Consider the following 14,843-nt stretch of genomic DNA (forward strand, 5'->3'; position numbering starts at 1 on the left):
GGAAGCAGGGGGCAGAGAGAGGGGGAACAACACGCAGCACAGGGCCGTCCGATGCGGGACTCGAACCAGCTGCAGCGAGGACTGTAGCCTCTGTACATGGGGCGCCTGCTCAACCCACTACGCCACAAACCACCCCTGTTTTATTATTTATTTTATTATTGTAAAAGTCTGTTGCGCACAGGCTTTTATTTTGTAAAAGTCTGTTGGTCACAGGCTTTTATTTTGTAAAAGTCTGTTGGTCACAGGCTTTTATTTTGTAAAAGTCTGTTGCTCACAAGCTTTTATTTTGTAAAAGTCTGTTGCTCACAGGCTTTTATTTTGTAAAAGTCTGTTGCTGTCTGCTGTGGAACCGGAAAAGAAAGTAATCGGCGGATCCACCAAACATGGAGAAGGGTACGGAACTTTTACTCGGCCATTTTCATTTTAAAGTTCTTCCAGACGGCGGAGTCGACAGAACCAAAGTCATCTGTAAACACTGCCAAGTTGAATTGTCTTCTCAGCGTAGTAGTTCCAGTCTAAAATATCACTTAAAGACAAAACACACAACTGATAGCAGCAAGTCATTCAAGGAAACAGACAGTGGAGCGAGGCTTCTACATAAAAACTACAGAAAGATGCTGATGTTAAAAGTGTGTTTGCACAACAAATGTTATGGCACTTTCATTCATATGGCAACACATTTAAAATAAAACTAAATGCTAAAAGCTATACACTACTTTTGAATTCATTTTTGGATTTTGCGTACAACTGCGATTAATCGTGATTAATCAGGGAAATCATGCGATTAATTAGATTAAACATTTTAATCGTTGCCCAGCCCTATTAAAAAGTTTTAATTTTGAAAAGCTTGTACCTTTAGGTTTGTGGTAGCTAAGGTATGTCGGCCTGGTTTGCACAGTGAGGTGACGATAAACTGTTTGACCGTCTATCAGGGGCTGATATCGTAGATTTTCTGGCGATGGTATCAAACTATTTATGTTAGACGAGACTTGGATTGTGCTGTCATGAGGAAAAACTTAATTATTGCCTGGATCATGATAATTAACTGATGAAATTCAGGCATCTAATTAATTCCAAAACAAAGTGAAGTTCACACTTGTTAGAAATCTCAAGATGTGTCATCAAGAAAATGCGAGTGTGTGTTAGATACTTGGCGTGTGTGTGTGTGATGAATACCATCCTGTTTTTGCCAGTGACTGCCTGCAGTTGGTTAGGTTTTTAGATATCATCTCTTTCTGTGCCACGAGGATCCAGAAGCGAATATAACATTTTATCATCCTCAGCATAAAGCTGATAAGCCCTGTCCCTGCCCGTGTGCCAGTCTCCTCGCTGCCATCATTACTCACCGCGGCTCTGACATGGAGCTCGCACACACACCGCTCAGGGCACGCCGCACTGTTCATGATGTGCCCTCATTCCTCCCACCTATTATATCAACAGTGTGAGGGGAGAAAATGCAAAGCTGCTGTTGAACAAATGCTGAATTTAGAACAGCCCTCTTCACTGTGGCTGCTTATTCAAAGTGCCTTTCTGATGATTACCTGCCATTACTTCAGAAATGGAGGCAAATTGACGGGAATGCAGCGAGTTCACTCTGTCTGGGGCCTTTGCTGCAACCTGGGATGTAAATTCACTCTTTATTTGCTAAAATCAAGTGAAAGAAATGGCTTTAAGTTGTTTAGCGCACTGGTTTTCTTTGTGTTATCAGATTTTTCAGATCCCCACCGAGTTCGACTGCACACACTGGAAAAAATGCTCCTTTAAAAATAAGTAAAAAAACAACAAATACGAGACGTTTTTGCTTGAAATAAGCAAAAAAAAATCTGCCAATGGAACTAATGAAAATCGGCTTGTCAAGATTTCTTGAAATAAGATGTGATATTTGGGACTTTTGAGTTAAAAGTGATCTTGAAATTAGCTTAAAAACCTTTTCAAATGGAAAAAATAGCTTCTTTCATGTGAAATATGACTCAAAACAAGATGGTTTCAAGACTTTTTCACTTAACAAGATGTTCAAGATGTAATGTATTAAAACAAGTCCCTATATCGTGCTGAAATGGTACTTGTTAGGCAATTGTGTGTTATATCAAGTGTAATGAGATACTCAATGAGACAAATATACTTGGTAAGATTTAGATTTTTTCCAGTGCAGCAGTTTGACCTGGATAATTGCAAATGACACAGATTACCGCTCAGTTGCACACCGTGTGCAGACTGGTACAGTAAACTAGGCGAAGGACAGCAGGACCTTGGGCAAAAAAAACTGCAAACAAAAACTGTTGGCACAGTTAAGGTCTCTGTTTTACATTTACATACACGTTACATACAGCCTTCAAACACAAGAAGGTGAACGGTATGTGAATTTAAACAAGATTGGCCACGTTTTCTCTTGCTATAGCAAAAGGAAAAAAGCACAGGTGAGGTAAAGTTTGTGAACAATGGTTTAGTCCAATCAAATTTCCCAATATAAGCACATTATGAATTACACCAGTGCTGTTAGTGCTTAGACAAACCTAAATGTCTGCTGTGAAAGAAGTAGTAGCTACAACGCCCTGCTGCCTAATCAGGACATGGTTAAGACACAAAATGTAATACAAAGAAATGTAACTTTTAAAACAAATATTTCACTGTCAAAAGGTAGATAAGTGGGAGGAAAATTACAACCATTTGTGACACTAGCTAGTTAGCTTGTCTTAGCATGTCAGTTACACAGTGCCACCCAGCAGTCGAAGCTTTGCTAACAAAGCTAGCTAGTTAGCTTGTCTTAGCATGTCAGTTACACAGTGCCACCCAGCAGTCAAAGCTTTACTAACAAAGCTAGCTAGTTAGCTTGTCTTAGCATGTCAGTTACACAGTGCCACCCAGCAGTCAAAGCGTTGCTAATAAAGCTAGCTAGTTAGCTTATCTTAGCATGTCAGTTACACTGTGCCACCCAGCAGTCAAAGCTTTGCTAACAAAGCTAGCTAATATTAGCCACCGCAGGCTAGTTTAAGTAAGAAAACATTTAAAAACTAGGGATTTGTTGAATTTTAATTGGTGTTTTTAGCAATTACAGGATGTTTGTAGCTGCTAAAAACACAGTGTAACATTAGCACATTAGCACAGAAAAGCTGTAAGCTAATGTCACTGACACAGCTATATTTACTGTTGGCTAACTTAAGTCACAGTAAGCTAGTTGTCTTGATATACTGCAGAGGGCTCTGAAATGGTTGGGTGTGTTTACTTGTTCATGAACTGAACTTTTCTTAAGTTTTCCTTATATAAGTAATTTTTGCTGCTCATTTGCTAATAGCTAACACAGCCCCTGTAAGAAGCAAATCATTTTTGTTTATACGGGTGCACCTATTCTTCAAGACATTCTGGGCCTATACCAAAGTTAAACTGTCAAATTCCAATTTTGCCAGATGGCTGATTGCCAATATTGATTGCTCTTTTAATTTACTTTCCTTTCAATGCCGAGGAAGTGATGGAAAATATGTTTTATGAAATAACAGAACAGTTTTAAAGTATTTCAGCGTCTTTTATTTGGCACAAATAGTTTCATCTGAAATTACAACCCTGCACATAAAAAGATTTGTTGTTTGACATACAAAAAAAAGTTTCCAAAGACTTCATGGCCTGCTGAACAATTACCAACTCAATGATTTTTCTGTGCTTACAAGGCCAAGAAAGAATATTTGTTCCCACCAAATTTAAAATCAGCTTCAGGGCAAAGTCGAAGATAAATATCAGCCACTGCTATAGGCTGATAAAGCCGACAAACGGAACGTTAGAAAGTGCCATTGTTAGGTCGATATATCTGCGGTTAAGTGTTTTATTGCTCTTTTCTTTACCTTATCTTTTGATTTATTAAACTTTTGATGTTGTCAGTTGTTGTTGCTACGACTCAAATGTGAGATGAGCGGGATGCTGGGCAGTAAAGATATTAATGGCTTAATTGCTAAATTGTCATCACGCAGTATCCTTCCAGCTTTTCACAGATCGTTCCCCCTTGCATTAATTAGTTGTTTTGTACAAACTTGCTCTTAATTTTATTACCTGTCTGTGTCTCCCACAGCTTTTCATGCAGATTGATGCTCTGTATCCCAAGAGGTTTGGAACGTGGTCAGACTACGCCAAGAAATACTGCAATGCCCATTACAGGTGACATTTTCCAAATGTCTTCTCATTTTCTAATTCTTCTAGTTTACTGGTACTGGCTGTTTTTTTTTTTTCACCCTCCAGGCATTTATAAAACCCTTTAAAAATGGATTTTTGGCCTTTAAATGGCTAAGAAAATGGTGGCAATGGAAAGTTTCCACATTTTGTTGCATTAGACCTATGTTAGCATGTTAGTATTCAGTTTTTTTTGTTCATTTAATACGAATACATCACTGAAATGTGCCATTTACATAAGTATTCTGACCCTTTAATGACAGTTTTATTGCGAAGATCCTACAAGCTTTCGACACCTTTGTCTCATTTGGATGTAAATATTTAAGCTCACTAAGTTCGATGGGGAACGTCGCTACATGTAGCTCCAGATCTTTGCTTCATTTAATAAATGCAAAGCTTCTGATCTTTCATCCTGCCCAAACCTTCTTTGAGCATGTTATCAAATGGCCAATAAGGTGTTCTCTAATCTTAAATAAATCTTACTACCTCCTCTGATTTGGTCCAACCAGTAGAAATGAGAATCCAGAAGGCATAATTCTCTCATTCTTCTACTCTTTATGGTTTATGTGAAAGTGGCCCAGTTTAGGTAGATGTCACCTAGCATTAGGTTGTGTCTGTTGGGATAAGGTGGGCTGTACCTGAGACTGGAGTGGCGTTGGTGCGAAGGTAAGAGTCTGATGTGAGAGCCAGGCAACCCAAGCCAAGCGTCAGATGCCAGCTGGCTGCTATTTCCCAGCGACGATCAGTTACACGTGTGAACAAACACATCAAATGCATTGTTTTGGATGTCCATCAAAGTTGGCAGCCAGGTTGGGGATGGGATTGGCGCCATCAGTGATAACACTTTGTATATGATAGCTCTTATTGTGACTGGGGGATGCCTGCTTTGAGACACCAGGCGGTGCCATCTGAGCTTTCCATCTTGTCCCTTTCATAAAAGGGAAGTTGCAGTGGGCACAAACCTGGGAGACAGACAGTAAAACTGGTTAAAGAAGGCTGCTGGTTCAGACTACACATTTTAGAAGAAGTATTTTTCTATCCTTCATCAGCTCAAACTTTAAACACCAAAGTGTGAAGCCAGAGATTTTGGCAGTGCCATGTGAAGTTTGTCCACACTTTCAGCCAACGTGGCAGATAACCAGCCTTTGTGTGGAGCGCCAGTGCTATTCTAACAAACCATTTGGCTGATAAATTGTAAAAGTTTTGGGATGAACCTGCCGTTGAAGAGCTATTGGACAAAATAGTTTCCTGTTTTGCAAAGTGCCCTTAAAGCAAAGAAAGAATCCGGATCCCCCAGGCCGGTTCCAGCAGAGCTGCTCGGCCGTAAACGATGGAAAGCAGATCCCAGGTGGGAAGGTTTTAATGCCGCTAACTGTTCCTGCACAGCAGCGCCGCAGAGTAAATGTGTGTTTTCTGTCTGGGTACTTAAATAAACATTTCCATCGGCAGGCGCCGCTTCATCTCATTCGTTTGGGTTTTTTAAAACCCGTCTTAAAACCCATTTATTTTCCCTGGCTTTTAACCCAGCATGAGACTCTGTTTCTTTTATTGTTTTTATTGTTTTAATATTGTTTTTGTTTATGATTGTTTTTACATTGTTCTTATGTTTTATTCCTTATATTTCGTGTTTTTACTCATGTACAGCACTTTGTTTCAGGGCTTTATGAATAAAGTTGAGTTGAGTTGAGTTTGTCTTTGCAGGTATTTTGGACCTCGCAGGCAGTGGGACTGTCGCGGGGCGTCCAACCTGAAGGAGCTCCACCAGCGGCTGAGCCAGATTATGATCCGGCGTCTCAAGGCTGAAGTTCTCACCCAGCTGCCCCCTAAAGTTCGCCAGCGTATCCCCTTCGACCTGCCCAAGGATGCTGCCAAGGTGCTTGCTTGAACACGGTTGTGTTAGATGCGCAGATATATGCCTCCAGATGTTCTGTAGATAGACAGATAGATAGATAGATAGATAAGTACTTTATTCATCCCATTTGGGAAATTATTGTGTTGCAACAGCGTACAGTATAAAAGATATGTAAACAATTAAAGGAAAAACAAGCAAATAGAATAGAATAAAAATAGAAAATAAAACATCAGCTATAAACAAATCTACAGTATGAAGAGTAGGGTAAATAATAATAATAATAAACATGAGTAAACTAAATAGAAACAGATTTGTACATTTAACAATAAAGGTAAAAATAAATTTAACTGAGCAGACTGAACCAATAAGAAATATAGGGTATATGGATAAAATATGGGGTATATGGATAATTTACATTATATTGTACTATGATGATATTTGTGCAAATGTTATTAGTGCAAAATGAGCAGTTGTGCAATTTTTTTAATTTATTTTTTATTTTTGTACATTATCACATTTTCTATAGAATGTGAGTCATAAAAGTGAAATATCCATTAAAAAACAATCCCAAACGGTGCAAAACCCAAAAGCTAAATGAGGTTACTTTACATTTTCTTATAAAGTAATGAACAAATAAGCCTAAACTGCAGAGGAATCGTTCCTCGTCACAGTTTCCTTTTGCTTACTTTACTCCATGATTCCCGCATGATAAATAATGCTTCAGTTTGGGCCGAGCTGCAGAAGTTTCTGCTGCTGCTTTAAGATTCAGAAAAAGAAAAAGCTTTGGAAGCTCTGAGCTCTGAGTGTGAGAGTGTTTGCTGCATCATAGAGAGGATATCAGGGTGTTTCTGCTTCTGTATCTTCTGTGGAGGTGTTCGTGCCTCTTTTAGTCTCCACAATGTTATGGTTTGTGCTTTCTGCCTCCCACGCTGTGCTGCATGCATGTGAACGTACACGTGAATGTTAATGTGGCGCTATGCAAGCCAAAATTTCCATTATTTACCTCTGTTTTAACATGATTGCAGAACCTTTTTTACACCTGCCATTTGGCACATTAAAACACTTCTGACATGAAATGCTCATAAATGCTCCTTTTTAACGCTGCTTTTTTAAAATACAACCAAAAACATGAGTTTTTACAAGTAAAAGCACTGCTTTTTACACAGTTTTCTCTCTGGTAATCAGTGTGGTTTCACTCATTGGTTACAAAACTTTAAGACTGGCCATTCAGAACAGAAGGAAGGTCTCCAATACAGTAAAAAGTGATGTTTTTTCTCACTTTAATGTATTTCAAAGAGCTCTGTTAAAAGCTCTGTTTAAATCTTGTGAAACCAGAGATGAATTATGGCGCTTCCGGCTTTCCTTATTTCTGACCCGGCCTGCAGTCCTGTCAGGAGCTCTGTTTACGTTGTCGTTGTATTTCAAAGACGTTTCGAAGGTGAATAGAAACAGTAAAAAAGCTCCACTGGGGGGCAAAACAGTTGACATGCTCATTAAAGGTCTTAAAGAAGACTTGTGAAGGATTAAGGTGGAATAGAAACATTTTAATTATCCGTCTTATTCGTTTATTTGACAGTAACGATGCACGTTTTAACTGTAAATGCACCAAAACGCCCTAAAAACACTGAGATTCTAACAGAGTTATATAAAACGTGAATATACGGGATAAAAAAAGAAAAGTGGGATTCATTAAAATACATTTTTGTGGATGGAGTTGTCTCAGAAATGATGTGATGTCCCAGATATTCCCAGATGAAAGTAAAGTTCATCACGTGGAGCTCCACAGCAGTTTAATTTCTTCTTCTTCTTTCCTTTTTTTACGGGAACTACTTCTTTTACTGAATCCCAACGCCTACACCGGCACCCTCTGGTGATACGACACAAAAAATGTATTTTTAAAAGATTCCTGGATTATTCCTGCTCTGTGTATTTGGTAAGTGGAGCCCCGGTTCTCAGAGGATACACTCAGTAGCTTCCTCTAAGAGTTTTTGTTGTTAGTTTTTGAGGTAATGCAACCTCACATGTGGGAGAACAGGAGCTTATTGTTCGGTGATTATTGTCCTCTCCCCTCCTGAGCGTGCCTGAGGCGACTGTGGAGAGGAACGACTCCCTTTGAACAGGAAGAAACCTCTGGCAGAACCAGACTCAGGAAGGGTGGCCATCCGCCTCCACCAGCTGGGGTTTGACAAGACAGAAAAGAGGAAAAACCCACTGTAACACCATTCAAAGGATACCTGCTGGAACAGGGAAACACCAGTTAATATGGAAGTTTTTCTGTGCCAATTCAAACTCTGATTTTGATGCTGTAAAAATTCAATATAAGAAATTCATATTCAAACTCTGATGGCACAGAAAATCTTCCACAAGTTAATGACCACAATAATGTCACATGTACATAATATCATTTGAGAAAATAAACGGGGGAAAAAGAGAGTAAAGTGAGGAAAGGTGACAGATGAGGCCCCCCAGCAGTCTGGGCCTATAGCAGCTTAACTATGGGATGTTCCAGGATCACCTGAGCCATCCCTAACTATAAGCTTTATCAGAAAGGAAAGTTTTAAGCCTGGTCTTCACTGATGCTGACCATAAACGGCAGCTTCGAAGGTATTTTTCCTGCGGGCTCCAGTCCATCCTCGCAGGTGAAGGACTGGTGAAGCTGTTGTGCTTCTCAGCAGCAGGAAATGTTGCCAACATAGGACATTAAAGACTGCGTGGACACTGTTTTTCGAGCTGTTTGTTGAAGCTTAGCAGACTGACGAGATATCCTGAGAACCAGGAGCAGTTTATTCCTCCCGTCTCATTTTACTCCCTAATGATGGCTTTTATCTTCCAACGCCAGACACTTTTTATGCCCCTCCTGCCCTTTACGTTTCCAGCTCTGGCCTTTTGTCGGCGTTCGTCTGGTGAATATCATCGAGCTTAGCCACTCAGGATTTGTTTTGTTTTTTTTAAATTTTATTTCTTATTTTTTTCAGCTGATGAGGAATGTACGAATGCTTGAATGTACAATTTTTAATGAGGGGTAAAAAAGCGTCGGGAGACAGCCTCAGCATTGTGTTTATTATGAAGGTGCCGCTTAGCGAAACATCTGAGAGAAAAACATGAAGGAAGCACAGCTTTGTACTCCTGCGATATGATACTATTTATTCATTCAGACGTCCTTGACTTTGACGAGGTTTGAAGCCACTGAAATGCAAATTTTTTTTCACCAAATCGTGCAAAGCTTTCATGTTTCACAAAAATCTGTTCGTTGTACCAGTTCAGTAAACATAGTGTGGGAAACTTACTTGCTGTGAATATATATATTAATCTATATCATGCTTTTCTCCCCCCTCTCCCCTTTGCCTCCCCCTTTATGTACAGTATGTGCTTAATCAGGCATGGACCAGCCTCCACCTTCCCTCGGCGTGCCATATGGTTCAGTTTCCATCATGTGACTCCCAGAACGTGTGTTTTTCTACTGAATCTTTACACGTTTTGTGTTGTCGCACCTCCAGGATTAAACTGAGACTTGTTAAACAACAGGCGCAGAATAACCTCCAGCGGTAAAAGTGGTTAAAGTTGGAGGAGCACTGGAAAAAATGCCCGACCAAAAATAAGTAAAAAAACAACTAATAAAAGACGTTTTTGCTTGAAATAAGCAAAAAAAAATCTGCCAATAGAACTAGTGAAAATTGGCTTGTCAAGATTTCTTGAAATAAGATGTGATATTTAGGACTTTTGAGATAAAACTGATCTCGAAATTAGCTTAAAAAACCTCTTCAAATGTAAAAAAAATGCTTGTTTCATATGATATGTGACTCAAAACAATTTGTTTTCAAGACTTTTTCATTTAACAAGATATTCAAGATGTATTGTCTTCAAACAAGTCCCTATATCTGGCTGAAATAGTACTTGTTAGGCAGTTGTGTCTTATATTAAGTGTAATGAGATATTTGGACTAGAAATGAGACAAAAATACTTGGTAAGACTTTGATTTTTTCCAGTGTTAATGGCTGTTTTTTACTTGAAATGAATCAGCTATCATAGCTAAATCTTGTCAGATTCATGCATAAGATGCCTCGCGAAGCCTACTTTTGTAGTTGAGGTTTTTTCTTAGTTTGGAGCTAACCTACATGTTGTGACACTCGGTCTCTTGTTTATGAGCAGGAGGCAGCATATGCTGCTCTTCTCTGGCAGGATACCCGCTCACGCCTTAAATACTTCTCGCCAATCACCTTGAGAGCACGCGAGGTGCCTTTTGATTTATTGTAACGGCCGGCCTGCTTCTCTATCTTCGACCCCGGCTTGTCACAAGCCGGCTATAATTGGGAGGCGCTCATGACCCAACTAGCACAGCAGCCCAGTCGGAGGGGGAAGCATCCTTGGGAATTCTCCATCTCTCCCTCTTTGTATTTTCTTCTTTTTTTTTTTTGTCTCCCTTTTTACTTTCATTCTCCTCCAGGAAAAGTAGGACACCCAGCAGCGCCATTAATTGTTTTGCCCTTTTATATCTCAATAACAGGAGAGAACAAGAAGGAGAAGAAGGGTGGATGAAGAATGAAAGGACGCAGCCTGACCGTCTTTGCTTGTTTTTCAGGAGGCCTCGGCCAGCGTCGCGGAGTGGGAGAGGCTGATGAAGGGCCTGGGGTCGAGGGGCACTGCCACAGACAACCCCTATACTGAGGTCATGAGCCTTGTGACACGGATGTACAAGCAAACAGCTGTTGCCAAGGTAATGGGAGACCAGGTGGTGTCGCCGGTATGCATCGCATGCGTCTGAAGCTCATTTTCACAACATGATTATTGTGCTCGAGAGCATTTAAGATAACGATATTATCAAAATATCAATAGGAAATGTGATTAAGTTGATATAAGATTGATGGAGCCTTTCAAGATGAGCAGGTTTCCAGTTCTATAAACACTAATGCCCCCTCATACCATCAGAGGTGCAGGTAACAAGCTGGATGGTCCCTCTCCTCTTTAGTCTGGAGGACGCAGTGTCCATGGTTCTGATCCATCTGACCACAGAACAGTTTTCCTCTTCAGTCCATTTTAAATGAGCTTTGGTCCAGAGGAGACGGCAGAGTTTCTGGGTCATGTTCACATGTGGCTTCTTCTCTGCCTGATGGAGCTCTAACCTGCATCTGTGGATGTTACGCTGAGCTGTGTTCAGACCATGATTCCTGGAAGTGTTCCTGAGTCCATGCAGTGATTTCCAGGACAGAATCAGAGACTCTGCCTCTCGAAGGTGCTCTTTTTATACTCAATCATGTCACTGGCCCATTGCGAATTAACCTAATGAGTCCCAACATGGTCCTCCAGCTGTTTCCTCTTAGTTTCACTCACTTTTCCAGCCTTTTGTTGCTCCTGTCCCAACTTTTCTGAGACGTGTCGCTTCCATCAGATTCAAGATGAGCTCATATTATCCATTAAATATTCAAACATCTCACCTTCAGTTATTTTATATAATTTTATCTTAACATTTTTCACATTTTTAACATTATTAACATGATTCCTGGAAGTGTTCCTGAGTCCAGGCAGTGATTTCCAGGACAGAATCAGGTCTGTTTTTAATGCAGAGCTGCCTGAGGGCCTGAAGGCCACAGAGATGTCTCCAGATCCTCTGAATCCTCTGATAAACATGCTCATTGTTTATCTTTACTCCAGAACACATACAAAACCTCGCTGATATATTCTCAATAAAGCACCCTCAGGGTATTAATCCACAACTGAAAATAGACCGTATGAAACATGACTTCCTGTTTGAGAAGAGTTTGATTAAATGGAAAAATTGAACATTTAGGCACCTACTTTTGGTAGCTGTTCGGAGGCCAAAGGCTTCTGTATTTAGTCACATCTTCAAAGCATTGAGCTGGATTTATTCTGCCACAAATGATTTGCTTCTTTCATATCGGTTGCATCCTACAGGTGAAAAACAGAAGAGGCTCAGCCCTACATCACTGTGTCCTTAAACACATGGAATCAGCCGTGCGTTGGCTGCTTGATGTGTGTAAGCATAGATCTACCAGGCGGCTCCATTTAGCTTCAGTTACTACCTCCCTTTCTGGCTGAAGGAGCATCAGGCCCGGCTTGAAAAGTGAAGAGGCTTCAGTGGTGAAACATCTAGAAACTGCAGGAGAAACTTGTTATTCTGGAGCATTTGTGCTTAATGCACTCGGATCTGGTTGCAGCGAGCTGCGATCACAAGTAGGACAGGAGCACCCCGGCCCCTTGTTCCAGAAAAATTCAGAAGTGCCTCCCTCAGTACATCCTTTTAATATTTATTGTATAAATTTAAAGAGTAAAATATACATTTATGCTAATTATATATGCAAAACGGAGTACTTTTTAAGTTTAAAAAGATCAGACACGTGTCCCAGTGGGTCACTGTGTGTAAAGATAAAATACAGCATGTAGAGGATTGGATATTTTCCCTTTTACTTACAGTAAATGGTTAATTACTCTCAGGACAACTAAAGACATTCAGCTTTTCAACCAGTTTGCAGTTTATTATAGAACAGCCGTGAGTTTGTCTTGAAATATCTGTACAATGCAGTCAAGATGGAAATCTTTTATTCGGTAATTCATTTGAACCTTTTATGTAACAAGTAAAAAAAAGTCTGATATAATCACGGACCCTTCACATGCATTAGACGTGCGTATATATGCATTTTCTTTACCTTTTTTAGGTAAAAAATGAGGCGAATCATTTGGATCCATCGACCTAAATCATCCAGAAACCGATTTAAATGGCTTAAAAGTCACGTTGTTTTTAATTCGCCTTCGTTTCTACAGGAAAAACGGTGAACTGATGGCACAGCATCATTCTCAGACCGCTTGGCCAACCACTCAGCGAGATCTCATGGGGAAAGCGTTGCCACGGTAACCGAGCCTAATGGTCACCAGTGAAAGCACTTAGACAAAGTAGGGAGTTATAACCGAGGTGTTATTCGGTTGCGTCCACCGTAGCGTGATTACACCTTGTATCGAAGATGCACGCCGCACTAAAATAGCATCTCTGTGATGTTGTTGCTATGGAAACTCGGTCCGCTCTCAGTTTCAAGAGATGTTTTTTTTTTTTTTTTGTTAATGAGAGAGAAATAAGCAGTGTGGGAAGGTGGCTGGACTCGTACAGTATGAGCAAGGCTGGGGGTCAGAGCCACGAGAATCTAACCTGCAGCCACGTTCTGATCTGCTTCCTTTGCTCTGAGAACAGGCTGCTCCTCACTCTCTTTATATGTGTGATAAAGGAAACAGTTCCTCTAGTTAAAGTACCCCCTACAATCATCTGCCATGTTCAAGGACTGGTATTCCTCTCAATTAGCCGAACGCCCTCAGCTGTGAGGAGCGCGGCCCCGAGGTTAACAAAGACCGGAGATAACCACCGAACGCAATCACTGACTCGCTCCTCGCTCAGCCTGCCTCCCGGCTCGGCTCTCTTTTGCACTTGCTGTTGTTTGCTGATTGGATTTCTGCTCAGTTTAGCCGAACACTGGACCTCCTTTCATTACAAAGCCCCCCCACCTCAAAGCCGACGCTGCCGGCCCGGTCTCATTTCCTCCCCGATCGGTTCTGAGAGTCAGAAACACTTTCACCACTTCAGAAAAAAAAGGGCCTCGCTTTCTTCTTCTTCTTTTTCTGGATCATCCAGAGGGGGGGAATGGTGTGATAGTTTTGCACATCTATGTCACTCTGACGAGCATCTCGGGCCCCTGCCTGCCAGTCCGCCTGGCGACAGACCTGCCAAGCTGCCTTTGGGGTATTTTTGTTGCTTTACCCGCCAAGCATCTGCTCCCAATTACCCAGAGAGGACAGCTCTGATGCTGGACTTTAAAGCGAGATAACGGGCCCGCTTCAGACAGCCGAGAAGTTTGTGCACTAATTAAACTCGGCGGAAGGAAGCCGGCGAAGCCAGGCCGTCAGTAATGAGGACCCCTCAGATCAGAACGGGGTCGGCAGGCCTGGCGGACAGATTCATTATCAGGTGCATCGGCTAATTATCAGCGCGGCAAAGTGGAGGTTCTCCCACCAGAGCAGGTGTGACGGCTGCAGAGGTTGTCAGGTTTCAGGGGGTGTGGGGGGGGGGGGGGATTTTAGGGGTTGGATCCACACCGCAGAGAAAGGCCTGTCTCCAAAACCGCCTTGTAAGGGATCTGTTTGACTCAAATCAAACCTCAGTGTTTCTCACTAGTTGGTGCTATTCCTGGCTGCCTCGTGGCCCCGGGGCTCTGAAATGAGCCGAGTCCGGATGCTCAATGACACGCTCGTACAGCACATCCTCTCCAGCTCTGCAGAAGGCACCGGGAACAGTCACGCACGGGGAAATGATGGCCACGGATATCTGCAGGGGCGCAGTGCGCTCGCTCGCTCCTGTGCTGGTTTCTTTTTTTACTCTATCAGCTCCACATAGTCAATCAAGGTCAGAGACTTCAAGGGGAACAAGCAAGAGTCGGTTAGATTTAGTCTCTGGTGTTTTTAAGGCATTGTTACCACTTGACTTTATAAATAAAACAAGACTAATAGGGGTAAAAAATGCCGGCTGTGGATGGAAAAAGGAAAAAATAGAGCAAACTTTTACAACTTTGATGGGTAACGAGCCCAGAACTTCTTTTTAGGAGAGGAAAAAAATAGTCATAACAATTATATTAATGATAAATAACAAAGGAAAGTCTCCTAAAATATCAGCCCCTCGTATATAAATCATATACAAACTCCATTTTATCTTAAGTGCAACAAAAACTTTATTTTCTTTAACCGATGTGGAACAGAAACTGTCTTCAACCGCAACTTTATTGCATTTAGAAAAATATAAACAACTAGAAAATGTGATGCAGCAACATTCAGTCAAAGTTGT

The 14,843-nt window shown here is 41.2% G+C and overlaps 1 protein-coding gene across 1 annotated transcript in view; it reads left to right on the forward strand.

Annotated features, from left to right (window-relative positions):
- The window catches only part of zranb3 (zinc finger, RAN-binding domain containing 3), a 148,656-nt gene that overhangs the window by 25,672 nt on the left and 108,141 nt on the right, over nt 1-14,843 (forward strand). Inside the window, exons 6-8 of the mRNA XM_075477837.1 lie at nt 4,058-4,143; nt 5,857-6,028; nt 10,587-10,721. Of these exons, the coding sequence (XP_075333952.1) occupies nt 4,058-4,143; nt 5,857-6,028; nt 10,587-10,721 (393 nt within the window). The remainder of the gene's footprint in view (nt 1-4,057; nt 4,144-5,856; nt 6,029-10,586; nt 10,722-14,843) is intronic.

Source organism: Odontesthes bonariensis, chromosome 11, assembly GCF_027942865.1.
Source record: "Odontesthes bonariensis isolate fOdoBon6 chromosome 11, fOdoBon6.hap1, whole genome shotgun sequence".
NCBI classification, from domain to species: Eukaryota; Metazoa; Chordata; class Actinopteri; order Atheriniformes; family Atherinopsidae; genus Odontesthes; species Odontesthes bonariensis.